Genomic DNA, 27,141 nt, shown 5'->3' with positions numbered 1-27,141 from the left:
ATCAGTGCGAGCGCTGCGTTTGAGGCTCATTCAGGTCAGAAATAACTGGAAGACGAGTGTAAACAAATGGGAAAATGTGGGAAAAGTACGTCCCGTCGCTTTTGCCACACATGGAGCCGAGCGTGGTGACCGCGTTTAGAATCTCGAGTCGGTGTTTTCGACCTTTTTGACACCGTTTCCTCCCGACTTCCTGTAATTTCTTTGGCTATTAAATGATTAATCTTGTAGTTATTGGTTCTGCCTGTCGCAGAAACAAACGTTTACGGACAGAACACCTGAAATTTCATCAAAACATGCCGTTTAATGTCGGTCCAAATGACTCAGAACAGACACATTATTGAAATTATTTCTAAGTGCCGGATTAGCAACAATTTCAACATCCAGATTAACTATGTGGTGTATTTTAAATTATGACGACATTCACGTCAAGTCAGACTGATTTTTATAGGATTTTTTAATATTTGTGGCGACGTGAACAAACAACAACCTGCGCTCTCTTCAGATTATATTTGTTCGTCCACCACCGTTTGTTTTTTCCCAGCCTGTCAATTCTCTTCCATTCTGACACTTTTCTGTCTCTCGAGTCCACTTGGATCTTCGCCAAAATCAGCTTTTTGTGGCCTTTTAGAGAAGAACAAGAGGCGCTGAGTGAGAAGAGAAGAAAGGATAAAAACAACAACAAAGAAACAAAGGACGGCTTGTGTCCGTGAAGTCCTAAATGTGGTTCTGTGGGTCCAATCACCTGTTTAGACCGGGCACACCTATGGTCTTACCTCCCTTTGGACCAGATGCATTGTGGGTTGGGTTTTTTTTTTTTGGGTTTTTGGGTTTTTTTTGAATGAATGAATGTAGTTGGAGCGGGTGGGGAAAGGGTTCATGGGGATTTGAACCAGTGCATTCTTGTGTGGCTTCTGCAGACTCACATGGTTACCGTTGGCGTGCACAGCGAGGGTTATCTGAATGCAAACTCACCATGTGAGTTTTACACACTCCTCCAAGCCGTGCCTCTTTCATATAAGGGGCGGGGCTTAGAGGTGCGTGTGTGTGTGTGTGTGTGTGTGTGTTAGGGGGGTTAGCTGGCTTCAGGATGTTTTGTTTGTCTCTGGGTGTCTGGTTACCCAGCCTGCCCTGCTCTGGTTGTTGCCTGCACATCTCTCATCGGCTCTCCTTATTGTTTACCTTCCTAATGAGGGGGGCGGGACTCTGCGACATGTGATTGACAGCCATGTCCTCCTCCCCTCCCATTGCCCTGCTCTTGGCTTTTTGGCTGAGATGTTCTCTGAAGGAGAGGGAGGGCGGTATTTTACATACCTCTGTGTTTTTCTGGTCATTCTTTTTCCTCTTTCTCTCCTTTTCCAACATCAGAGAGGATTGTGGGAAATACGGCAGACGGTCATTTTTCTTGAGAACCTTCTCATGCACGTGACTTTCAACAACTTGTTGAGATTCTGGGAGAGGTAAAAAGGGTCAGATGAGAGTAAATTTACTTCCCCAAAGAGGAGAAAGTAGAGAGCCAAATATTGGGACTGTGTTCATTTCGCTCTGTGGTCAACTTCAAAGGATCGAGCAGGGCCAATGAGGACGGCGGAGACCTTTCAGGACAAACACACTGTGCCCAGCATGACACACACGCACACACACACACACACACTGCTGCAATTTGTCTGATCGAAGGGTGAATATCTATTTTTAATATAGCCACTCTTATTTTGACATTTTTACAACCTCAATTCTCAGATCAACAGAGGGGTTAAATAGTGATGAGAGGCAAAGTTGCCTTCTCGCCGGCGAAGTTGTGCACGTCTCCCCTGCGTCTAAATCCTCTGGGCCAGACAAAGCCTTTTTAAAAAAAAAAAACATGGAGGCAGACTCGCTCTGAGCTGAGGAGTGGGTGGAGTTTTATGTCTCGGAGCTGTTGGAAGTCTGTAAACGTCCAGAAAGATGGTTGACCTGCCGCGTTTTTAAATTTCATAGAAGAAGAACGGCATTTTTGATGAGGTCATCTTTGAAATAGTGTTTAGGGTTTTCTTGGAGTGGGTAGAGAGGGTGGCTATGGAGCCAAGGCAGATATTTGAGCTCCCCTGGGGGGAGTTAGTCTTCCCCTGTGGGCCTTCCCCTCTCCCCTCCTGGGAGGAGCTGAGGGGATTTGGACTGGGAGGGTCCCACCTGGACCCTGTGGGGCCCCTTCCGCAAAGACCCTGAGAGGTGAAAGTCAGGGGGGATCACCTGGTTGTTTTTTAAGTAAATTGTGCAACTTGTAGATTTACAATCATAGTTTTTAATTGACTGAAAACGGCGACAGATTTTTAACACTTTCGTAGATTCGTTTTGGGTCCAAACGATCAAATATGAAGACAAAAACTGGTTTTCAAAGTGAGTTTTTTTCTTGGGTAAACATTCCTCAGTTCCCATAAACCAGCCGATGTTTAAAATTCCGTTCGGGGGCAGCGTTTTCCTGTGGGAATGTCATCCTTCACGTATCTCTGAGTGCATCATCAGGCTGCAGATTAACATGACAAAGTCTTTCTGAGTGTTTGCACAAGTCAACACATCGTCCCTGTTCACACACCCTCATACAGCGACGGCCCTGGCGTGTTTACATGGCGCGTACACACTCGACCACGTCTGGTCCGGCGTCCATCTCTGCGAGGTTCTGTCACGACCCGGCCGAAGCACGCACTTAAAACTGTCCTAATCCAACAGGATCTGAGATGATACGTCAGGAATGCTCTTTTCCTCATAGTTCCACTGAGATTATTCCTCTGGTTGCAGACTGGCAGAAGACCGAGGCCCAGAAGAGGCGAGAGCAGCTGCTGCTGGATGAACTGGTCATACTGGTCAACAAACGGGACGCGCTGGTCAGAGACCTTGATGCTCAAGAGAAAGAGTGAGTAACCCAGAGAAAAGCGCTGAGTTCTGCTCCTCAGGTCCAAGCTGGTGCAGGAGCTGTTGAATCCTCCAGAAACCACAGACGGTGGAAAAATGCATCGCAGGTTATTCTGTCCAACAGGCTGCGTGCACAGCTGCACGCACACAATCCCTCCAGATTAGCAGCACCATCCTCCGACAAGGTGCCAGGCTGGTGAAGCTCAGCCATTACCTCCGTGTGTGTGTGTGTGGGTGTGTGTGTGTGCGTCTGTGTGGGTGCATGTCACCTCCGCCTCCTCCCAGCATCGCTCTGACATATCTGACCTTTCGACCTTTGCCCTCCGCAGGGCTGAGGAGGAGGACGAGCACCTGGAGCGGACGCTGGAGCAGAACAAAGGAAAGATGGCCAAAAAAGAGGAGAAGTGTGTGCTTCAGTGATCGTCATTTCAATTTTTTTTAAAAAGAGAAAAACTTCTACACAATGTAGCCGATTAAAGAAATGTATGACGATGTTTGACAGTGGCTGGAATTCCCTTGCACCAACTTTTTACCGACTGTTCTACCTGAAATACCCCATTAATTGTCCTCTGCTTTTCCAAGAACAGGTACTGACATGTAATATAAATGTGTGAGCGAAAAGATCAGATCAGGTTTCTGAATGTGGAGACCTGCAGATTTGGAGGTACAGCACAACTTTCTTATTCGTTTGGGCTTTTTTCAATTCTCTTTTTTTTTCATCCTGAAACGACGGTGCAAGTTTCAGTCATACTTTTAAAAGGAAAAAAAGTTATTGGTTTTTTCGAGCCGCGTCATGTTGACTGCGTCTTTTAATTGTTTCACTTTTACCTTGTAAAATATGTTAACGGGGGATTGCATTACTGTTCATAAAGCTTAACTTTCCTATTGCTTTTTTATTGTCTTGGCTTGAAAGCAGTTTACCAAATGTTTTAAATATATATATATATCTGGTATTGTATATTTTTCATCACTACTCTGACCAACAGCTTCTAGAAGAGCTCATTTTTGTCAGGATTCATGCAGTCAAAACCAACAAAAAAAACAAAAATCTATATTATTTATTGTTTGTTCTTTTATGCTGCTTATGAGATCATCTACACCATTTGCTCAGCAATATCCTGGTTTCTATTTATTGTATTCTGAAGAATAGAAAAAGCATCAGGTGTAGAGCTCCACGTCTGTTTATTTATTCCAGCCTCATAACCCACACCTTCAATAAAAGTTTATGATTTCATATTCCTCAGATGGCTCCGAGTGTGTGATTCTTTAAACCCCCTGAGGGAGAAACAAAAAATATCAGAAGTGAAACTAACAGAACATTTATATTGTAATCAAATCATTTTAATGGAACCAAACTTTATTTTTTCTGAACCACAAACCTTTTTAGTTCAATATCACTGCTTTAATTAAATTTGTTTAATCTCAAGTCACATCTGATGTAACTTTACCTGATATTATTTATTTATTTGGTTAGTTTTCACGTGACTCAAGATCGCGCCTCTTGCTTCCTCACGCCGCGTTTACGCATTTTATTATTTGCTGGTTCCGCTCGGCTCCCTCGCGACTGCGCGCGTGTTTAGAAATTAAAATTAGCGTTCAGATTATTTTGCTCAGGTCAAAGCGGCGAGTGTTCCTCAGAGGAAGATTAGAGGAATCACTTTGTTCCGAGCAGATGCGGCTTTTTCTCCCTCTCTTCTCTTTTCTGTGCGCGCACTGCGGAGGCTCAATCATCCGCATCCACGCGGTGATGAAGAGGCAAACACCAGCCGCGTTGAAAATGTCCAAATAATGATTCCGAACCTCAAATTGATCCCAACCTTTGACTGAAATGAAATGTTCTGTGACAAAAACCGGGACGAGCGCTGCGTCCTCGGTGTAACCCTCCGCGCCGTCCCTGCAGGCAGCCCCACATCCCCGATTAAAGCAGGAAAATGGGTTGTGACAGCGGACGTTCTCCCCGGCCCCACTGATACCTCTAAATTAATTTGCTGATTCGTTTCTCCTCGGCGACTGCGCGACCGTACGTGCACTCACGCACTTTTACGTCCCCCCGCGGCACTTTTAGTTTTCGTTTGTATTCCGGAGCCTTGATCGCGTTTGCGCGTAATCAGGAGAATAAAGCGAAATGTGGCGAAATCAGAGGGCTGCGCGCACGTTTGTGTGTGCGTGCGTGTGTGTGGAGATACCTTATAAATAATAATTCTTCTCCCCACCTGTCACGTATATGTTAATATTAACCTTTATTGTTCTGTCCCTATTTTTAAAGCTGTAGATTTCGGTGCGTAAAAGTTGACTTGGACTTCTGAATTTACCTCAAACTTTTCAATTTCTTTCGTCTTAATATTAAATGTGCAGCCAAAGTGTGGGTTTGCAAGTCTGAAATAAGTTACGTGAAATTACTCTAAGATTTTATCTGTGGTTAAAAAGAAATCGTCATATTTTCAACATTTTCCAGAATAAATGCGTGCTAAAACATAATAAACAGTCCGGTCTTACCTCTGCAGCGCGGCCCGGCTGCCTTTAATGTTCCTGCAGACGCAGAACCCCCCGGAACACACGTTAGAGCCACTTTCCTGGATTTCAGTGAATAAGAGCGCGCCGCGCTGCGTAAAAGTCGGTGGTGCGTCGGCGCTGCTGTGCCGCTGAGGATCCTTCAGCTGAATGGATTATCCGCTGAGCTTTGATGTCTCCTGGCCTCACCTCACAGGTGCTGAGCGCCGCTCGGCCTTCTGTATTATTTCCTTTTCCCTCTGCCGTCCTAAATAATAATAATGACAATAATAAAAATCCCGCACCCGAGGAAGCCCCGGGCTCTGCGTGCCGCGTCGGGGCTCCTACAGAACTGTGTTTTATGCATCATCGTTTTAATAAGCACCGACAACATCCCCGCAGATCCCCGCTTCCAATCCTGCCGGCTGAAGGGACAAAACTTTTCCCCCTCCTCTCCTCGCCGCCTAATCCCAGGCTTTACCAGCTCAGTATTAACAAAATTCAACTGCAATTTGGGATTAGACGGAATACTCTTATTACAAAAGGTTGGTGCAACTTGATAACTTGATACTTGTTCAGGGGGTTTATCTCGAGGTGTTGTATCGAGGAGGGAAAAGAGGGAAAAATGTCGGGAACATGTCGGAATAAACCGACTCTGAGTGTTTGTTGAATGGCCTTTTTGCATAATTTAACGGAGCTGGTTTGTGTTGGAGAGGAGGGGTGATGGTATTTCGGGCCCTCTGTTCTGACTTCAGATGTAGTGGAAATAAAAAGGTTGCTTAAAAACTGTGTGACCTCCAGTCAGCCGCCACGCAACCTACCCCCCCCCCCCCCCCCCGACCCCCCCTCCCCTCCCAAAAAAGTCATAAAGGCGTCACAATAGGACGCATCTTCACTGAACTCGTCAGTTCCTGCGCGTAAATCACAGTTTCAGTCCCACGATGGTGCGTTCAGGTGCTCCGGCAGCATCACCACGGGGGCCCGACGTCCAGTTTGTCCGTCAGAGGGTTGACACACGCACACGCACAATTTTCTGTCAGGCCTCATTATCTGAACTTTAATTTTTTACAGATCATTAAAGAAAAGCAACCTTCGCCGACTCTCAAGCCAGGAAAATAAAATAAAACGCTTTTTTAATGTTTGTAATTCTTTAAATCGTGAGTTCTTTTTCTGTCCGTTTCTTCTCTGAAATCTTTTCCCTCCGCGGTCAGTTTGAGGTTTACCCCATTAAACTTTTCGTCGACCATCCTCAAATGTAATTCTAAATGGGGATTAAACCTCATTAATATTCATGAGATTGTGTTGAGGGAGAGAGAGAAAAGGGGGCTGCATCACAATAAAATCAAATTAGGTGAATTTATCTTCCTTCCTCTTTTTGTGGTTTCTCTCGTCCACCTTTATTTGTCGCCGACGACACCAAAGACCAAATTAATAAGAAAATGAAAGTATTAATAAAAATTCCCAGAGCTCCGCGGCCTCCGGGAGATGTGATTTACGTGTTTAACTAAGACATTCGTCCAACCAAACAACAAACTGGGTCTTTACTCCTTTGGTTTTAGATAAAAACTGATCTGTGAGATATTAAACAACTTAACGTCGAAGAAAAATAGAAATCAAAGTGGTTAAAAACCATTTAGGTGGTGAAAAGTCAAGAGTCCATAGATGCATGTAACTCACGCGTCTTTTTGTTTCAGAAAGCTGAGCGGAAAATGATAAAATACTACAATATTAAACCTCTTTTCTTGCGTTTTTACGCACCGCTCAGCCACGCGTCTTCGCGGAGGCCTGAGAAACATTTCCATCTTTTTTAAAAAACCCTTTTCAAAACCTTCGTCCGGACTCGGGACCGGGTGGCTGCGGCGGAGGGAGGAGGGAACGCGGGGGAGGGCGGCTGTCACAGCGATCCGTGCGCGCCGATAGGCCACGCTCGCCGTCCGTCAGCGCAGAGGCGCGCTCGGATTGGCGGGAGGAGGCGGATCCGTCAGGTGTTCTTCGCTCATAGAGGCGCAGGGCGGAGAGAAGGTGATCAATCTTCATCCGTCCCGATGAAATCACCTCAACACTCAAACGAGACAGAGACAAGTTGCCCCTGAAAGCAAATGTTTGATTTATTTGGGCTGTAAAAACACCCGGAGTCGCACCGAGGACGCCTGCTGACTGCGCACTTCTGCGTGATGCCGCTCGCTTTTGCGCCCCGTCGTCGTTTGCCTGTGAGCGGGTGTGCCGCGCTCTGAGTTCGGTGTCCTGCACACTTCCGACTGCTCCTGCTGGATAATTTTATTGCTGCTCGTCTCTTGTCACCCAACGCGCTCGGGAGAGAAACCAGGTAACGACCCTTCCCTTGTCTTCTGCGGATCCTTCTGTGGAGCACGAATCTTTTAATTTTCGCTTTAAAAATCATCGGTGCGCCCTTGATTTCAATCGACGAGGCCGTGCGTTTGTGTGCGGACGCCCCGGTTAAGCGCGGATGACTTGAACCGGATAATGAGGCGAACTTCCTTCGGCAGCAGATATATTTTTTTTACATTTTTATTCCGACTCACCCCCGTGGTTCCGTCTTTAGTTGGAACAGTTGGCCGGTGAAACGTCTGGAGCACTTAGCAGATAATTGGAGAGGCGTGTTTTGGTTTTTGTTAATTTATTTTGCTGATAAGAGCTCTCCTGAAACGCTCTCTCCCCGGAGGTCTAATCTAAATTCTAATTGGGTTCATTTGCACCGAGATCTCGCCTTTCACTCCGGCCAGGCAGAGCTGGAAACGCCGCTGGAATACACGTTCGCTTAGTTGAGGTGTAGTTTAGTCAGTTTGAGGCCTCGTTGTTAAAGTTATCTCCCCCTTTTAGAGCCACTAATTTAATTCACACGTAAAACCTGGAGGTGTTTTTTTTGTCTCCACTGTCAGGTCAGAGTTTTGAGCTGCTAAAAATGTAAATAGGTTTGGATTCATGAGTTCTTAAATGTTACCCGCTTTTACTTCAGGGAAAACTACTAAAAGTAATTTTAAAAAAGCAAGAAAAATAGTTCCTCTGGAGAAGAAAATATTCACGGGAACGTTGAGTAAATAGTCAAATTAATGAAATGAAGGAAATTCTGCTGAAACTTTGCTGTTTTTTTTTTTTAATTTTGAGTCTCAGATTCTTTTATCTCGGCAGAGGTTTGAGCTTCAGATTGGAATCGTGATTAAACCACAAAAGAAAATACAAGGATGGAATCACAGATTTAAAACAAACTGCGATTATTTTTTTTGAAAATAAATCATTGTGAAAGTATCAATAATGCAGATCTGTGTGTGGAGGCCTCACTGCTCGCGCGCACACACAGACACACACACACACGCCAGGAAACGCAAGTTTTATAATGAATAAATTCAACTCAGGAGAATTCCATTCAGGAGAAAGTGACAAATGTAAAAAGAAACAACGTGAAAATGAACAACGCGTCTATAGGAATCGCACGAATTATGCTCGTTTTATTATTTTAGGTTTTGACTCAAACCCCCCCAAAGTGTGTCAAACACGCTGCAGGCGGGCTGTAACGCGGCGCAGTTTCAATATGGAATCTATATTATCAATAACCTCTCGGCGTGTTGAGCAATAAACAAACGCAGATCTACAGCAAATATGTCCGGGTAATAAAAACACGAATCTCACAAAAATATATAAAGACCTGATCTTTGCCTTTTGGTTGACATTATGTAGCTGCTCACTGCGCATTAATAATAAATTCCTCTTGACGTAACACTGTGAATCAAAGGATTAACTTTAAAGGCTCATCTTTGCTTCTAAATTCAGACCCTTTTTTTAAACGGCCGTACTGTATTTATCTGAATTCAGAACAAGAGATCATTAACTTGTTTCTGCTGTTTGGGGAAAAAAAAAAAAGACGAGTTAAAAAAAACTTATTTTAGGGAAAAAAAATTTGAACCCTAAAAATGAAACGGCTGTTTAACGCTGGAGTTTTCGTCGTCACCTGGTTTGGAACAAACCGCTAATAAATGTCTCCTCCGTGCGCGCGTGTGTGCAGTTACTTGGACCGGGCCCCTGTCCCGTCAGGCTGCAGCACCGGGGGAGAGCGAACCACTGGCCTGAGCTGGGTGGAGCAGTGACCGCCTGTAGCATGATGTCCTACCTCAAACAGCCCCCCTACGGCGTCAACGGCCTGGGGCTGAGCAGCGCTGCCATGGACCTGCTGCACCCTTCGGTCGGGTACCCAGGTAAGACCCCCCCACCGACTCCCCAACCCATCCGAGACCACTGCTCATAATATCATTTCCTCTTAATCGGATTACCCAGACTCTGTCTAAATAGTGTGAATATATATATTTGATATTTATGTGTTTATTTTTATGTGCAGCGACTCCCAGGAAGCAGAGACGTGAACGCACCACTTTTACGCGCTCCCAGCTCGACGTCCTGGAGGCTCTGTTCGCCAAAACCAGGTACCCGGACATCTTCATGCGGGAGGAGGTGGCTCTGAAGATCAACCTGCCGGAGTCCAGAGTCCAGGTGAAAATAATCCAGAGTTTTCCTGTCGCGTCTGAAGACTGTAACGATAGAAACAGCAGATTTTGAGTCGATTTGAAATAATTGTTTGAAATAAAAGCGAGATTAATTTTGAGTGTCTTTCGAAAAGTTGTTTTCCCTGTAAAGGCACACATTTGCTTGAAAATTGAAGTCTTTAAATCTTAGAATTATCGAAGTTGAGACGATGACGTCATTTCTTATTCGGATTATATTCTAGGTGTAATTCGAGAGGATGATTATATTTGTACAAATGGGTTTTATTGATTAAAGAAGACGGTAGCGTGGTTAGTTTATTTTAGTGAGACTGTGATTGGAATTTTAAAACGTTTGCTGCTTGTTAAATTAACTGGGTTGTTCTGATTAAACCAGTTAAGCAGAGCTGAATTGTCTGCGATGCGTTTACGTGTCGGGGGAGGGGGGAATACTAACATTGGAAAAAATAAATTTCAGCAAAGTTTGCTCAAGTTATTAGAGGAGTCCGGAGGCTGTAACCAGATCTTAAACACTGGATGTTCACTGAGCAGCTACCGCGAACAAACGCAGCTCTTGAGGGGCATCCGGAAAAACCGAGGCAGCCTCACACACACCTTTCGAGTTATTCTCAGAATGTGTGTGAAACAAAATGCTCTACATGATCCGACCCTCTCGATGTTCTAGAGTTACTCTACTGTGCACCGAAACCCAATAGCCTGTTATCTTAGAACCGTCTACCAGCTATGAAATTAGACCCCTGGCTGGTCCAAGCCAAGGGGCCGGGCTGGAAATAAACCTTGATGGCTAATAACCCCCAATTTTCCCTCCATAATGTACTCTTACTGAGGTCTGTGAGAACTGCTGAGGGTGCCAGTGTGTACGGTTGCTAACGCCCGCTCCGTGTTCTGGGTTGTAGGTGTGGTTCAAGAACCGCAGAGCCAAGTGCCGCCAGCAGCAGCAGAGCGGCAGCAGCGCCAAAGCCAGGCCGCCCAAGAAGAAGTCTTCTCCGGCTCGGGAGAGCACCGGCTCGGAGAGCAGCGGCCAGTTCACCCCTCCCGCCGTCTCCAGCACCGGTTCGTCCTCATCCTCATCCTCCTCCACCAACCACGCCGGCCCGGTGGCGCTCAGCAGCACCTCTACCTCCATCAGCACCGTCTCCTCCATATGGAGCCCCGCCATCTCCCCTGGAAATGCTCCTGCGCCGGCCGTGGCCCCGCTCCCTGAGCCCGGACCCCCTTCCAATGCCTCCTGCATGCAGCGCTCCATGTCGGGCTCTGCCGCCGCTGCCACCTCCTACCCCATGTCCTACAACCAGACGCCAGGCTACGGCCAGGGCTACCCCGCCCCCTCCAGCTCCTACTTCAGCGGCGTGGACTGCAGCTCCTACCTGGCCCCCATGCACTCCCACCACCACCCTCACCAGCTGAGCCCCATGACGGCTTCGTCCATGTCGGGCCACCCGCACCACCACATCAGCCAGTCCTCAGGCCACCACCATCACCACCATCACCACCAGGCGTACGGCGGCTCCGGCCTGGCCTTCAACTCGTCCGACTGCCTGGATTACAAAGAGCAGACGGCGGCGTCGTCGTGGAAGCTCAACTTTAACGCCACAGACTGCTTGGACTACAAAGACCAGGCCTCCTGGAGGTTTCAAGTCTTGTGATCGGGCTTCTCCTCCCGCTCCGCGTCGCCTCCTTTTTTGCTTTTCCAGATCAGCATATTCATTTTTAAAGACAAACGATTTGCGAACCAAAAGACGAAAGATATCAGCGGGAACGCTCGGTAATCTGCCCCCCCCCCCACCTCCCCATTACTCAACGTCTTTTTTTTAATGAAATAAGACATCAAAGAAATGGCCCCTCACCTGCAAAGACAAAACGTCAGGAGCGTTTGAGCAGGTTTTCAAGACGCGGCTCCATGGGATGACCTTAAAATCGGCAACCTTGCCGTTTCCACCCCACTCTGACCAGCAGCTCTCTGGATGGGAGGAATATTTTCTGCCTGCAGCGCCCCCTCTTTTATCCCCAAGCCAATCAAACCATGTACAGTTTTTATTTCCCTAAATTTGTTATTTTAGGACGACAGAGATTTTTAGTCAGCGACAACCCGGAGCTGAAATCTGTAAATATGTATTTGGGTCAGTTACAGTGACCATACTTAGTTGTTCCCCTCCCCCCCCCCAAAAAAAATTTAAATTGTTTATCACTGCTTTGGGAGAGAAAAAAATGGAAAAAAAATGTATGTAAATCTTTTTTTTTTTTTTTAAATTCCAAAGAGATGAAATTGGCCATAAAGTTGAGCTTTTCTAAACGCTGTTTTATGAAGCCGAAGCTGCAGAAGCGGACTGGCCGTGTTCTGCAGATCTCACTGGTTCCAGTGGTTCCTCCATGGGCATTGTTGTGATATTGGACATGTTTGAACTGCAGCACTTGGCTTGATTGGAGTCAGCCCCCCCCCCCCCCCCCCCCCCCTTTTTTTTTGTTTTTGTTTTTGAGAAAAAAAAACTGAAAGTGAGATGTTGAATGTATCTTCAAGACAACCACCCTTCCACATGTTCACCCAATAAAGATCCGTTAAGTCGTATTTATTTTCAGTTTCTTTTTGTCTCCCTTTGAAGCAATTTTTCCCCTTCAGATTCATTCACACCATCAATTCCTGTCATCTGAATTAGTCGCACTTTTATCCAGACGGTTTTTTTTTGTTGTTCTATAATTAAAACGGGGCAGATGCAAATGAGCCCGTAATTAAAACGAGGCGCGGACGCGCGCGGCCCCGTGTTTCCATTTTTGGAGCGAATCTCGTGTTAATCCTCCGTTTTCAAGCCGAAACACTCACATCTTCCCGCTTCGGGGAGCGAAAGTGTCTGTTTTTAAACCCGGTGACGTTTGATGGAGGCGTCATTGAACGCAGCGCTGTGATGGCGTGATAATTACTCCCAACTTTCCTTGGAATAACCTGCAGGAATTCCGCTGCCTCTGATGCGGTAATTGCGTAGGTGGGGCCGGGTTAAAGGTCAGACGCAAGCGCGGGCGCGTGTGTGCGTGCTCTGCCCGCTCTGAACGGATGGAAGGGGGGGGGGGACACGATAACAACGGCGGCATTTTACATATTTAAGCAAGTGAAAGTGATTGAAATAATGGAATAAGAATTGCAGCGGATGAAATGATGGTTATTGGCAACACACAGCTTAAACGTGTCGGGATTCATTTTCCTGAGGCCTCGTTTTGGCCTCCTCGTCCCATTATTTATCTGATCCACTCCCACTTGACAAATTAGTGGTCATTTATGTGAAACATTTCCAGACAAATTTCAAAGATTCGTTATCCTCAACATAGTTACTGAGTATTTCGGGGCAAATAAATAACGGCATCATGTTGATGTATTTAAATATATAGAGTCGTGTCTTTAATTCTTCGTGTGCACGAATATCTGTTATTCAATTCCTGATCAAATTAAACTACTTCGGCGTTTAAAACGTCTCCAAAGAAAAATTAGGAATTCTTTCCACGATTTCTTCTTAAAAATCGCAGAGACATCTTGGGGTCGGTGTTGTAACCCGGCCTGCTCATGTTCAGGTCCACATCCTGTGTGTGCAGAGCATGTTGCAGCTGCAGCCCGCTCCCCCTTTATGCAAATGAAGCCGACAGCAGCTGAATAAATATCTGTGGACCGGGACATTAAACATGTTTGCGCCAAGACGCGCAAACAGCGCAGCGAGTGTCCACCAACAGCGGCGGATTTGTTCGGATTTGCATCGGACAAACATTTGTGACCAATCTAGCGGGATTGTTTAAGGAGTCTGAGAGGAGAGAGCTACCGTGAGACAGCTGCTGTCTCACCTACAATCGCCAGCCGAGGAGGAAGAAAGCGGAGGTTCCTCCAGGCGCGCAGGAGGCCGCAGAGCAGAGGGGAAATAAATAAAAAAAACAAGAAGGGCTGCAAAAGTAGACTAAGAAATGCTGATTTAGAGCATCTGTGATCTACTTAGTCAGGTAACTGCAGCTACAGGATAAAGTTACAGGTAAAAACAAAAAAAAAACCGCCTTAAAGTCAACAACAAGCAAACGAATTAACGGGCATCTTCCCGTGGCTGTTTATGAAACAAACATCTCCAGATATTCAAATATGTGTCTATTTGCTCTCATTTACCTTTGCTGCTTGCTGCAGCGGTTGGTGTAATTTCCGCGACTGAAGTTTGTCAAATAAAATAAATATTTAAATAAAAAACCCTTTTTAGGATGAAATATGCCATGAAATTGAAAAAAAGGGGCATCGCAACAGATCAAATTATGAGATTTACATCCCAATAAAGGGAAAATTTGTTCTGAAGAGAATGTTTTGTTTTTGTAATGTTTAATTTGAACTAATCTCCTGTTTGGTTTTGAAAGTTCAGCCAAGTCAGTTTACTGTAAAACACGATCAAACACATGCAGGAAGGCACTAATCCACATTTCCCTTTTCTTTCCGGGCTGAATATTCATCGCTTGTTTCTCAATAACAAAGCAGAAAAGTAAACTGAGTGTTTGAGTGAAGGCGGAACCAAAAATCCTCAATTCTTGTGATCAAACTGGAACTCTTTGATGGAACTATTTACATTATATTCACTCAGTCTCATTATTTTTTAGGCATAAAGCTATTAAATCTTATTAAAGTGTTCATTTTAAGAACAACACAATAAAAAGAAAGAGACTAAAGCTAAAACCTGGAAAGAATCAGGTGCGTCACATTCGTGCTCTCCTCCACAGGAAGATCGATCGCACCAGGCTGCCTGTTGTCATCTTGACCTTTTGACCCCCTGCTCGCTACTGCGAGGGAGTCTGAATGTGGGTGGACTGGAAACAGTTGACATTTTGTTCACACTTGTCCAGTAAGTGAACCGGAACTCGGCTGGACTGTTTTGGCATGAGCGGTTGTGATTTGTATCTGGAAAAGAGAGCGAGAGAGACAGACGGCGAGATAAAGACAGGAAGAGGCCTGATCCTTCCTGCATTATTTAGCGGTGTGAGACTTCGGAGGCCTCGAGTGTGTCAGAGATCTCGCAGGGCCGGGAGATGCACTGATAGCAGCCTGCATGCTGGAAGGCTTCTGTTTACGAAGAAAAAAAACGAGCGCTCCTCTTTCATTGGCTGCTGGTCGTCACCAGACTTGGGCATCACGGTGCGTTCACAGGGCAGCGAGACGATTCCGATGAGGATTATATTTACCAGCCGGTTTCATCTGGGGTCAACCGTGCATCCATGTGGGCGGAGCCCAGAGTTTCAGGTGTCTCACCTTTCTCTTTTCTGTCAGGTACAGTTGATATAAAACCCAACAAAAACAAAAGAAACACAGGAGTTGCTCAACATTTCTGAGCTCCTGGAAATTGCCGGATAGAAAGAGTCGTGACATCACACCAGGAAGTGAAGGTTTAACAGGGTTTTAAAGCTGAGGCTGGTGGGAGAGCAGGCGTTAAATATCAAGTTTTACATGACGGATCATCGCTGATTCACGAGAGTTCACCAAACTGCCGGTGAGTCACGTCCCCCACAACGGCCGTCAGTCGTCAGGAGGATTTCTCCTCGGAGGACTGTGAATATGCAAACCCTTTCACACTGTTCCACTGAATCCCCGAACCTTTGATACACCAGAGGAACCAGCTTGTTCAGCTACGTGAATATCTTCCAGATACTGCTTCATTGTGTATTTGGGGAACGGTTTAGGTTTGCAGGGCGGCATCACTTGTGCGTCCCAACAGCATCGGGTTGAGCGCAGATGATTAGTGAGGTATTTGAACAAGGCTCAACTCATCTGTCGGGGCTGCAGCAGGCCCCCGCCCCAAGTTACAACTCGTCCTCTAAGCCTAGCAGTCGAGGAAGGAGGCTTAATGGAGACTACCCGGCCTGCGGGGTTTAGCATTTCCACCAAGGTCGCGGTCTTGTTGCCCGTGAACAGTCTTCTGTGCTGGTCACATCGGCCTGTTTGCGTGTTTTGCTGCTGACTGACAAACTTGTGTCAACTCAACAGGCGCAGAGGGCAGCGAAGAAAAACCTGCATCCGTCCTGAGGCTGAGGGTTGCGCGACATGCTAACAGAAGCCCAGAGAGTCGCGAGCTAAACCTGGTCACGACCTCTGACCCTTAAAATAAGAGACGCGTGAGTCATTTTTGACTTGGCTGAACAATAGAAGAACTTTTTGAAAAGAAAGGGGAGGATTTAGGCAGCGTCAACCTTTCTGTTCTTGAGCAGCACAGAAAGGTTGATGATCGGGACAATGAAACGAGTCATTTCTGGCCTCTCCTGCAGTTCAAACACAACACTGGATGATGGCATTTAACCAACAGTCAAACAGTAGTTTTCCAGTTGAGTTCAGCAAACAAAAACAGAGACGCAGCGCCTCAGTTAAGCACAATATCGTGCAAAGCCATTTTATTCCTGACATGAAACTGGCTGTGGTGTTTCCCCCCTGAACAGGACCGTCCCATTATCCCCAACACCACCTCTTTGGTGTCTGGAATCGACAGAAGGTAACAGACATATTCGCTCCAAATAATTTGAGGACGAGGCTTGAGGAGATCAGGGTTAACAAAAATAAAACATACAACCTCCCCTGAGGGGAAGCAGCATCAGTCTAATCAGAACCATCATTAGATGTGATAAGGCCTCCGTAGAAACACGGAGGAAGGAGGGGAGTGAAAAAAAAGATAACCTGGATAATAGCGAGTGCTGGAGGCTTGATTCATTTCCAAATGTTAACAAGGCCGTTTCACAGCTCCAGCGAGCAGCGCAGTATGCTAATACCACTAATAAGCCTATCTCTGCGAGTCATCTCTGAAGGCGGAGATCTGAGTGTGCGGCAGGGTCTTTAATACAGCTGCTGGCCACATCTGAAAATAAAGCAGAACTGTTTATGATTCCACAAAGCAGACATAATTGCTTAAAGGGGGAGCGAGGCGAGCGTTTGGTCTCACACTTTGTTTTCTGTATTACGGGAGAGATTTGAGTGTTTGAGTGTCAAAGAGGCAACGGCGAAGGCCATGGGAGAGATGGGGGGGGGCACTGGTGCTCGCCTGTTAAGCAATTTTGCAGCTTTTATTCAAGCTGTCAAGTCAAACAATCAGGAGATAATGCAGCCCCGGTTTGTAAATTACGAACGTGTCAGGAGAGGCACTAAAGGCTTCGGCAGATGCCACTTATCACCAGCAGGCTCTGCAGCGCGACTGTATCATCAGAGGGGAAATATAACGTTCTGATGTTTACATAACAGAAGTATTAGTATCAGTCAGGATGTAATTCCTTTTACCTCTCCCTCTCACAGAGGATTGACTCCCCCAAAAAGCCTACAATCTTTTTTTTCTTTTTTTTTTAAAGCTAACAAAACAAAAAAGGGAGCAGAAAAGCATCCTCGCTGATCTTCTGTCCATTTCTAACATCACTTCTTGTATATTTTTTGGTGGAAATCCTCTTAGAATGCAAAGTAAATAGATTACGATACAGTGAGGGATTAGGGCTCGCGCGCTGCTGTCAGATTAGTCGGCGAGCGCAGCGCGTCGACAGCTCTGACATGGCTATGGCTGCTGTTCAGGAAAGGGGCTCCGCGATGCTTTAAAGATGCTGGCTGGCTCCCGTTCATGAATAAAACTGCGGCCTGTAATCTCGGCCAAAACACACACTCGTGCACGTACACACACACACACACACACCCAAAGGCTGGGCCCATCGATAAAAATAAAAAAAAAGGTTTTACAAATACAATATGACTCTTTATTGTTAATTAATCATCAGTTCTTGACATATTTAAAACACTGAGCTGGAACAGCTTTAGTTTATTAACACGAACACATCCGAGCAAAAGAAAACTGAATTAACATGTTTCACACTGCGTGTCTTCAGTAACACGACACCTTTGTCTGTTTAAATGCTCAAAAAACACTGGCCGCATTTTACCTTTCGTTAAGTCAGCCTGGAGCGTCATTTCCTTTGACAGACTCGGCAGGGGAAACAAGCACTTGAGTCCTGTTCTGTTAAATCTCACCCATAAGTATTTCATTCATAAAGACACAGTCAGAGTTAGTCACTGTGGAGGTGCTGGCCTGGAATACCGTCAAAGGGCTCTACACCATTCCTAAATGGACCAAGTGAAGAGTCCCAGGATCTCCATCGGCCTGAGAAACATAAAGCATGCTACAGTCAATAAAACAGAACCAAATGCTACACTAGCTTGTCCATACTTCCATCAATAAAACAAGTTAACCCTCAGTCTGCTGAGGTGGACAACAGATAAGTCCCCCCCACCCCAATAGGACAGTCGGCAGCCACTTTTAAAGGATGTAAATCTAACAGTTGGACTTGGGCGACGCTCGGAATGTTGAGGGTATCTCACATTATAACACAATGCTCCCTCGGGTTGGCAGTTCAACCGTCCACCACGCTGTTAATGCACATAACTGCGCTGTTGTGACAACGGAACGTGAGGGGACATCAGTTTGGGTTCAATCGCCTCACCTTCCCGTCGTCTCTGCCACCTTCGCCGCTTCCTGCAGAACAAATGACAGACGTTGCTGTAAAGCAGCCATGACACTTTAAACAACAGGCTAACATTAGCCACGCATAATCGCACGCGGCAGCCCCGCAGCACATAAACACAGATGCATACATACAAGGGAAATGCCTCAGTGGGTTACATGCTCGCTCAGTGGCTCGGATGTGCCGCCTTCTCTGGGCTTTAACAGACATAAACCCTTGTCACTCGTGGCAATCGCTTTTGCTCTGAGCTCTGCGTTAATAAGGTTATGATTGACGTTAAAACTGAGACTTATATACACATTAAAATGCCGATACAATTTCCCCCAATAGCCTTCAGTCCGGATTATCAAATGTCAGTGATTAGATAGCGAGACAATGGCTAATCGCATGAAAAATAGAGTGAGTGAAAGTGGAGGGAGAGAGAAACCGGAGCAGAAGAGAAGAGGAAGACGTGTTTTCTTGATTAATACTGGCTGCAAAATGATCAGTTAGACATCCGAGACCAAGAGAGGTTAGCACCCACACACAGTCTAGAGAATTAAAGTGTTGCAGGCTGGAAACCTGAGTGGAAACACACATGATGAGACCTTATGTAACTGTCTCACATTGATGTGGAAGTGATTCCTATTCAGATCAAGAGAAATCTGCTCTTCATTTGGTCACCTGTTGCTGTAGCAGCATTAGAATGAAAGTAGATGGACTAGTTCATACAACTCACGGGATTAGCCTGGATGCTAACCTTCAGATTAGAATCAGGTGTCTGTAGATCCACCAGACAACGCTTTAATTCCTCAGTGACTAGTTTTGCACTACATCAGTAAACAAAACAGTGTTGATATCTGCATCATGGACTAAAGATGACCCGATGCTTCATAAATAAATGATCAGATCGCGCTGAAGATCGGCCTGCGACCGTCAATCAGCAGATTAAATTCTGCTTATCTATATTCTTGTCATTGGTGGAGCTAAAACAATCTCCAGGGGTAGATAACTGCTGACAGACACAACAGTGTGACGCTCACGCAGACCTGTTTGTGTCAGCGTCCTGAACACGTCTGACCTCGGGGTCACGCGTCGCTCCGGCACGCTCCTCTCTTTGGCTCGTCCCTCGTTGCTGAGGCAGAGAGGAAAGTTATTCCGCGGAAGATTTACAATGTAAATGCAGCGACTACAGTTGTGACTATATGAGGAGGCTAAAAGTGTGTTTTAAATTAAAATATTAATTACCTCAAGTGCGCACAGATTTGGAACATGAATAATAAACATGCGAGAAACGGGCATATTAGTCAACATCGTCACATCGTGTTGACTTTGGCCTCCACAAAGGAGTGAGAGAGGCCAGCAGCCGTCAAAAGAACATTGGGATGCTTCCCAGATTCCCGTCTCATTCCCGCTCACTTCTCCGAGCGCGCCGTCGGATTTGGGGAATGCGGCAATCGTGCAACGAGCCCCCGAACTGCCATTGTCCTCGCCTCCCTCTCTTTCCCTGCTCTTTTCTCAGCGAGCCAAACGAGGGAACGCCTGTGCCGCAGCGCTGCCCTCCTCCGTCTCGGCTAAGCTTTCACTGGCTTCACATGAAAAACAATGAAACTTCATCTGAGACCAGATTACAAAAAAAAAGGGGTGGTGGGGGGGGGATGTTCTAAAGGAGTGAGAAATTGTGGAATAAAAAAAAAAGCTGAAGGCTTTTGTCTCTTCTCTGTGGCCGTTATCTTTGGGGAGGTTTGTAGATCTGCTTTCTTAGGCTCCATCGGCGGCACAGGCGAAGACCTGGGGTTGTACGATCAGGCTTCTGGCTGCCAAACCGTGCAAGCCCTCTTTTATACTCATTTTTTCTGCTCATTTCTTCTTCTTTTTTTACCGGTTTTAAAAAAAAGAGCTTAGGACATCTCTGCGTCTTTTCCCCTCTGTGTCTCTGGACGCAGCCTGTTTGAATTGGCTGATAGGGCAGGATTTGGGATGGATGGAGGCTCATCGGAACCCAAAGTGGAGGGGCTGGAGGTGGGTAGGGGGGCAGACAGTCATCACAGTTACAGTCAAACAGGCATGAAAAGCCTGGATGAGCAGAACAACAGCGTCTTTATCTAATACACATAAATCCCCACATAAATACTCCAATATGTTGGGGTTAGGGTACCAAAAAGGATGCCCCATCATCACTTCCACCCAGTTCACAATAATAGAGACACGGATGGCTATATTTGTATCCATCTATGGGGGTGTGAGCCAAGCAGGGACAAAGCCAGAGATGCTTTCAGTGCGTCTTTAGTCACACTTTCAAATGTGTCATTGATGCAGACGAGTGTATTAGACAATCACTTCAAAACACTCGGTTATTTTCTGTACTCGTGGGGACTGAACCGTGGTGAAAATGGACTCTGGGTTCAGAGTTGGGATCGCTGGGAGCGTAAGACCCGGAACCGATGTGGCTTTGACATTTGAAACGTCGCACTGGAGACTTTTAGGAGGCAGCTGGTCGGCTAAGACAGAGGCTGTTAGAGGCTTCAAGAATACCGTTTTCTCTTAAAAATCATTACATTTTACTGTTTAGTCTAGTTTTGGCTGCTCAGATGAAAACGCTCCTCAGTAACTGCTGAATGTAAATCATTATTCAAGTTTGAGACAGCAACTTACAACATTCTTATATAACTCACTATGCTGTGGGGGTGCCTCGCTCCACCTGTGTTTCCATGCCAAAACCACAAAGGACACCATTCTTTCCTCTCTGAGGAGCTGCTGGGACAGAAACACACAAACTGAGCATTAGATTTCATTTAAATCATTCTCATAAATGTTTTCAAATTTAAATTCAGCTCTTTGAAACTGGCAACAAAAAAAAAACAAGAAAAATCTCTTGAGATCTAAATGTTGGCTGGCAGTGTTTAGCAGTTTGGCTCTTTAGCATGTTGTTCTGATTGAATAATCCATTAACAACTGCATGAACTAAAGTGTAGGCTTGAACACGACATGCTCGTAAAGTTTCTGAATTGAAACAAGAAGTCGAACGCTACTGGAGGTTGTGTGAATCAAAAGAGCTGAGGGGGGAGCAGAAACAGACAGATTTCCTTTAACACACACTGCAGCTAACCGGCTTTTAGCGTAACGACTGAGAAAGCGGAGAGAGGAGGTGGAGAACTGGATCTTCAGATAAAGCTCTTGTCTCGTTGCCCATTCAAAGGCCCTGCAGTCACATCAGCATTTGTGAGGGGGAGACAGAACGATCAGGCAAACAACCTGGCATCTCCCCTTGGCAGAATGCTACTGCACAGAAAAGAGATAGAGGGAAAAAGAAAGAGGCCTTCCCGCGCACTTGTTCTCACAATGCCGTATCTATCCACATCAACACACTTGTCAGCCAGTCGGCTATGAGCGATTTTCCAATGCCGGTATAAAAGAGACCATTTCTAAGCTGAAAATGTGCATCCGCTATTGTATGTTTATGCACACAAGCGCAGGCAGAATCTCTTCAACGGGGTTTATAAGGGATGTAAATAACGTGTGTATGGAACCATGTTCAAGTCCAGGGCTGATGCTAGTGCACCGCTAACAGACCGCTATATAGAAAAAAAGATCCAGTACACATCACGTATTGAGTCATGTTGTAGGACACAAGAGGAAAGAACTCATCTCAAGAAGATGAGTTCTTCTTTTCGAGTGTTCAAGTCTTTTCTAGGATTTGTGTGAAATCATCCAAATTCTAATGGCCACAATCGGTGTAACAGGTGAAGGCTGCTCGCGTTCACCTGTGTAACTGTGCTCCAAATGTGTGTATTTGCAGGCGCCCAAAAAGATCAACTGTGTGTGGTAATTTACTGTTTGTACAGGAAAACGGCAGGATGTGCCGCCTCAGTTTGCTGTTTGCTGTAGGGAAAACAAGATTCACATACAAAAAAAAACAGACAGTTTCCAATTTCTGTTTAACAACTGTTTATTACAAATAGTTGGCTAACTGTGAAGTCAGCATAACCCGACTTCACAGTAAGCCACACCCAACGGCAAACATAAGGTAAACATATTTACACAAACATGGATGCCTTGGAGGAGTTGCCGGGTTATGAACTGTAATGTGTGAGCAAGAGAGCAAAACCAACACATTTCTAAGCGGATTCAAGCAGGAGATTAACTTGGAGTCACATGTTCTAACCACCAGGTTTGTGTTAATGTGGAGGGAGACGATTTAATCAGGAGCAATCTGATAAAATGACTCTAAGGTTCTTGTTCTAATGTAGCGTGTATGATGCCGGTTAATGTGCATGGAACGTGTACCGTGGCGGCTAATTGCCGTCTGTTGTTTAAATGTGTGGGTGAGGAGAATGTGACAGGCTGTGACGCTGTGGGGAGAGACAGTTCGGAAAGTGTTTGGACAAGTTCAAGAGGAGTTTACACAATGTATGGTACAGTGGAGAAGGTACAGCATAGCCTTAAAATTTAAGTAAAGTACCGTTAATGTAAGTGTGCTCCTCATCCAACTGTTGCGCAATGTCTTTGCCAAAGGCTGCCTATGTGTTTGTGTGTAAAGTGAGACGTTGGTTCACCGGAGCCCTTTGCTTGAAGGGACACACTTAATATTTATGACCCGTCTTTTATACGGTCTGTTCTTGTGCTTCAGCACTGACACACAACGGACGACACACACATGCAGCACTCTACTGTGTAATGTTTGTTACGTGTGTTGACCTGTTGACTATTACAATATAAAGAACTTGATGATATTAACAACAAAGTGTAGGTAAATCAATGTTAGCTTAGCAGTATTGTGAATTTTTTACTTTTGAATAAACAGACCATAAACCTGTTAAACCAGCAATAGTCTACTTATGCCTCCAAACATTTCATTTTCAGTCTTCATTTCAGATTAAGATTTGTTGGTTTACTGGAAGCTTTTGGTGACTATGATATGTTAATGTGCTAATTTGGTTGGGAAGGCAGTGGTGGGAGCTTTTTCTGCCCCAGCATAGTGCCTTGTTTAATTTACCTTACTCTAGCATGCCATAATACACCTTCAATCTTCACTTTTTGGGGTCCACGCCCCTTTTAGCTTTCCTTCCCTTTGTTCTTTCTTCCCTCTTGCTGCTGTCATCACTCCGTCCCTCACTGCTCTATTCTGTCCCTCTTCCCCTCATTCGCTGCAGAGCTGCTGTCCAAGGATAGGACAGGCTGCAGGTAATGGAGGTGAAAATCATGGAGGACATGATTAAGAAGCTTATGAAGAGAAGTGAGCGTGTTTGGCATCACATTAGAAATAAAACAGCGTACAAACAGACCTCACAGTCACACAAACGCTCATTTTTATTCACAGACAAACACACAGACGCTCAGCCTGCAGGGCGTGACCTTACAGTGGAGTTAAATACCCCTCTTGCCTCATTTAGTTGTATGCAATCACACACACACGTACCGCATTGCCTTCTGGTGTGCTTTAAGGCTTTAAGTACCAATGAAGGACTCATCAGACATGTTCATCTAGTTCCCTCACAAATTTGAATGTTTTCTGCTCACCCGTTGGCCTTTGAAGCCTCCATGAGGAATTGTGTGTGTGAGTGTGTGTGTTTCTGTGTGTGTGTAATCAGGAACTCAGCTTGATCCCCTCTGGTATGTGCTTTCAGGAGTGTTTGTGAAAGGGCAGCAGCACCGCCTGAAGTAACGACAAAAAAAAGGGGGCTTCGCTGACTTTCTTTGCATTTTCTGACTAATTTTACACGGCCGCATTAAAAGACCTTTATCATTACCGAGGATGACATCATCTTTGAAACACATGTAAATTTTACATGAATATTACTCTGGCAGACATGTTCTGATTTAATTCCTCTTTGTGTTATTAAAGAGAGCGAGGTGAGAGCCTGAGGAAAAAACCTCAGTTTAGATGTCAGGAAACGTGTGCTGGAGGTTATCGGGATCCCACCTTCCATTTCAGATGTGAGGAGAAATAACCGGTCACATCTGGTGTCTTTTTTTTGGTTAGACATTATGATTATTTTCTTACCGCTGCCTGTGATGGCCCGGGCTTCGATTTCATTAGCTTTCCTCTTGGCCACATCCGCTAACACCACCTCGCCCTTATCGCCGGCAACATAATGGAGGTCCTTTGAAGGTAATGCAAGAAAGAAAGAAACGTTAACGTTAATCTAAAATGAATCTAGGCTTCGATGACAATAGGGGTTTTTTTAGACGGGGGTGAGCTGGGGTATTTTGGCGGGAGAAGGAAGAAACAGATGAAATGACAGGAAAAAGGAGCCGTTTGAAGCAAAACATCAGAAAGAGCACCGTTTGAATGAAATGCCGTTTCCTCCAAAAACTTTGAAATCAAGCCCCCGCCTCCGCACACACGCCCTCATCTCTCCGGTTTTGAACCAGGAGGGATGTTATCTGTCACATTTGAAAAGTGGCAGAGGAGGGGTCGGACTGTTCACCTTTCAGAAACGCCGGTATTCTCCCTTTTTGGAGAAACGTATCCAGCCGAGCCCATCACTCTATCAGCCTGGAAACAGCGTGTCCTCTCTGTAGACCCCCGTTATAGAGCCAGGAAAACAGATAACGCTGCTAAATGATGTCCAAGTGTGACTGACTTAATGCTCAACTTTGGAATGCTGCCTGTAAATAACTACACTGCCTACAAAAAAAGGTCAGTCGGTTTACTTCAGTAATTTTAAATGACTTGTTCAGGACTAAACACAAATGTCTGAAACCCTTCTAATAAAGACCAACCATCATACATTTTACCCCTGATAGATATGAAAAATGTACATGCAAAACAATCAACAAGCTGCTGACGTCATTGTCTTTAACCCCCCCCCCCCCCAGTATTGCCATAATAGAGATAATTTAAAAGTAACCGTGGCGAGAATAAAGCCCACATTTTGGGAGCAGATGAAAATACATTTGGGAAAGACTGAAAAACATTCTGACCAGGCTTTAACCGAGTGAACAGAAAGTGAATCGCTCTCTCTCATCCTGGCACCCAACAAGGGGCTGCATGAGGTCTCTGCAATTCCTGAGAGCAAGTGCGGGGCCTGAGGGCCCATCAAAGGGGACACGGTGTTAAGGAGAGTCTTCCGCCTCAGCGACATCACAGGACATCAGTGCCATGACTCAGGCTCACTATGGATAACCCTCAGCTGTCTAAAGGCAGTCCCCAGCTGAGACTTCACCCGGTCCTAATACCCCCATATTGTAACTCAGCTTTTGTACCCCTAGAGTAAAAAAAGAGGGGGGTGTTGGTTTCCAAAAGAGGTGGCAAGCAGAGGGGATTTTGGCAGGGAAAGAGGGGGAGTAAAGAGAATGAGAGAGGGGTGCTGAAATTGAAGAGTATGAATGGGAACAGATTGGGTAATTATAGTGTGGTGGCTGCCCTCTGTGGAAAGGAGTAGGGAGGAAATGTGAAAATGGCTGACAACAAAATGGCCTCAAAAGATCCTAAATCGGCTCCCAGGACTGTGGAGGCTAATTCAGCTGCTGTGAACAAGGACACGGCCCCTCAATTAGATATGAGTGAGGCTTCCTAATTGATAACAAACAGAGCAGCAGAAGATTAAAACAGGCGAGCAGAATCGGAGGTATTACACTGAACTGACAGTGTGTGTGAGATGATGAAGAAAGCACAAAAGACGTGAGGAAGATATGTTCACAGCAAGGGCTTTTATTTGAGACAGAGCAGAGAGAGAGAATGAGCGAGAGAGAATGACAGAGAGAGAGAGAGAGAAGAACAATATGAACATTTGATACTGCCGTGTTTTATTTCAGCTTAGCTTTTCATAATAAAGTCTAAATCTGGAGACAGGGACCCAGAGAAAGCATATAAAAAAGGAAATAAGGGAAGAAGAACAAACTAAGAGCACAGAGAGAGAGAGAGAGAGAGAGAGAGAGAGAGAGAGAGAGAGAGAGAGAGATAGAGAGAGAGAGAGAGAGAGAGGAGAGAGAGAGAGAGAGAGAGGACTATCAGCTCCACTAAGAAGGGATAACAATAATACTGCATATAAAACCATCAGATATTACACCTCTTATTCCCTGACACTCAAACACGACACTAATCTTATTTATATAAGGGCTTTAAGGGTTGCAATGCCTGATAAAGAGGGACATTTTAGTGGGCCATTTTAGGAGAAGAAGGTAAGGGAGGGGTGCGGTGGATAAAAAAAGCCCATTATTGACCAATCTGTGGGTCGCCTCCAATAATCAGGGATTAGGTCAGATGGCAAACAGCATCATCCACATTAAGAGACATTAATAGATGAATTTACTGATCAATGCCTGCGTGTTTGCGCAGTCTGCGAGTCACTGTCAAATAGGAAGTACACATGTAAACACCTGTTCTTTAAGGGTGTTATGTGACCACAGAATAACTGATCAATACATTCTGTTCTGTTGCAACACAGGAAAGGTACATCACCAGTTTCTCTTCCTTATACACAGAAAGTGGGATGAAAGAGACACAATCCACACTGGGAATGCCAAAGCAGACAAAACGTTAATAAAGATGACAAAATATAGCTACAAACATTAATTTGATCCTACCAAGAAGAGTGGACGCAAATCCACATGATTAAATCTGAAAATACGTACTGTGTAATTAACATAATCCTTAGGCAAGATCGCGCCGACATTTTCCCTGATACACCTGTTATCCACAAGTGTTGTGTTTGACTAACACTTCTATCAGATAGGTGTTAAGGACTTAATGTTCCAATAATGCTAATTACTAATTTGAGCAACAACAATGAGCTTATTGCCCAAGACGTGGAATACCTCCTCCTCCTCCTCCTCCTCCACC

General features: G+C 45.4%; 3 protein-coding genes and 1 long non-coding RNA gene across 24 annotated transcripts in view; 2 read left to right on the top strand and 2 right to left on the bottom strand.

Annotated features, from left to right (window-relative positions):
• The window catches only part of ehbp1 (EH domain binding protein 1), an 88,684-nt gene extending 84,555 nt beyond the window's left edge, over window positions 1-4,129 (top strand). For 7 of the 9 annotated variants that reach the window (XM_057047419.1, XM_057047424.1, XM_057047420.1 and 4 more), the window contains 2 exons: window positions 2,773-2,887; window positions 3,216-4,129. In XM_057047419.1, the coding sequence (XP_056903399.1) occupies window positions 2,773-2,887; window positions 3,216-3,306 (206 nt within the window). In that variant the 3' untranslated portion in view covers window positions 3,307-4,129. The remainder of the gene's footprint in view (window positions 1-2,772; window positions 2,888-3,215) is intronic. The other 2 variants (XR_008952658.1, XR_008952657.1) reach the window with 1 other exon arrangement.
• Window positions 4,052-6,176, bottom strand: LOC130533766 (uncharacterized). Its single transcript, XR_008952666.1, has 2 exons — window positions 5,762-6,176; window positions 4,052-5,644 (listed from the first exon to the last, which is right to left on the bottom strand). It is a non-coding gene; the product is annotated as an uncharacterized LOC130533766 (long non-coding RNA).
• Window positions 6,177-7,388: 1,212 nt separating this feature from the next.
• On the top strand, window positions 7,389-12,456 carry otx1 (orthodenticle homeobox 1). Its single transcript, XM_057047449.1, has 4 exons — window positions 7,389-7,702; window positions 9,398-9,587; window positions 9,728-9,879; window positions 10,787-12,456. The coding sequence occupies exons 2-4, from the start codon at window positions 9,491-9,493 to the stop codon at window positions 11,534-11,536; spliced, it is 999 nt and encodes a 332-aa protein (XP_056903429.1). The 5' UTR covers window positions 7,389-7,702; window positions 9,398-9,490; the 3' UTR covers window positions 11,537-12,456.
• Window positions 12,457-16,246: 3,790 nt separating this feature from the next.
• wdpcp (WD repeat containing planar cell polarity effector) overlaps window positions 16,247-27,141 on the bottom strand; it is a 43,340-nt gene continuing 32,445 nt past the window's right edge. For 6 of the 13 annotated variants that reach the window (XM_057047426.1, XM_057047433.1, XM_057047428.1 and 3 more), the window contains 5 exons: window positions 24,358-24,457; window positions 21,029-21,110; window positions 19,403-19,488; window positions 18,354-18,385; window positions 16,247-18,013 (listed from right to left, as the gene is read on the bottom strand). In XM_057047426.1, coding sequence (XP_056903406.1) covers window positions 17,963-18,013; window positions 18,354-18,385; window positions 19,403-19,488; window positions 21,029-21,110; window positions 24,358-24,457 — 351 coding nt within the window. In that variant the 3' untranslated portion in view covers window positions 16,247-17,962. Of the gene's footprint in view, window positions 18,386-19,402; window positions 19,489-21,024; window positions 21,111-22,284; window positions 24,010-24,357; window positions 24,458-27,141 lie in introns of those variants that run through there. The other 7 variants (XR_008952659.1, XM_057047430.1, XM_057047431.1 and 4 more) reach the window with 7 other exon arrangements.

The sequence above is a fragment of the Takifugu flavidus genome, chromosome 11, assembly GCF_003711565.1.
Source record: "Takifugu flavidus isolate HTHZ2018 chromosome 11, ASM371156v2, whole genome shotgun sequence".
NCBI classification, from domain to species: Eukaryota; Metazoa; Chordata; class Actinopteri; order Tetraodontiformes; family Tetraodontidae; genus Takifugu; species Takifugu flavidus.
The sequence above is the reverse complement of the archived record's forward strand: the minus strand, read 5'-3'. Positions and strand labels throughout refer to the sequence as shown.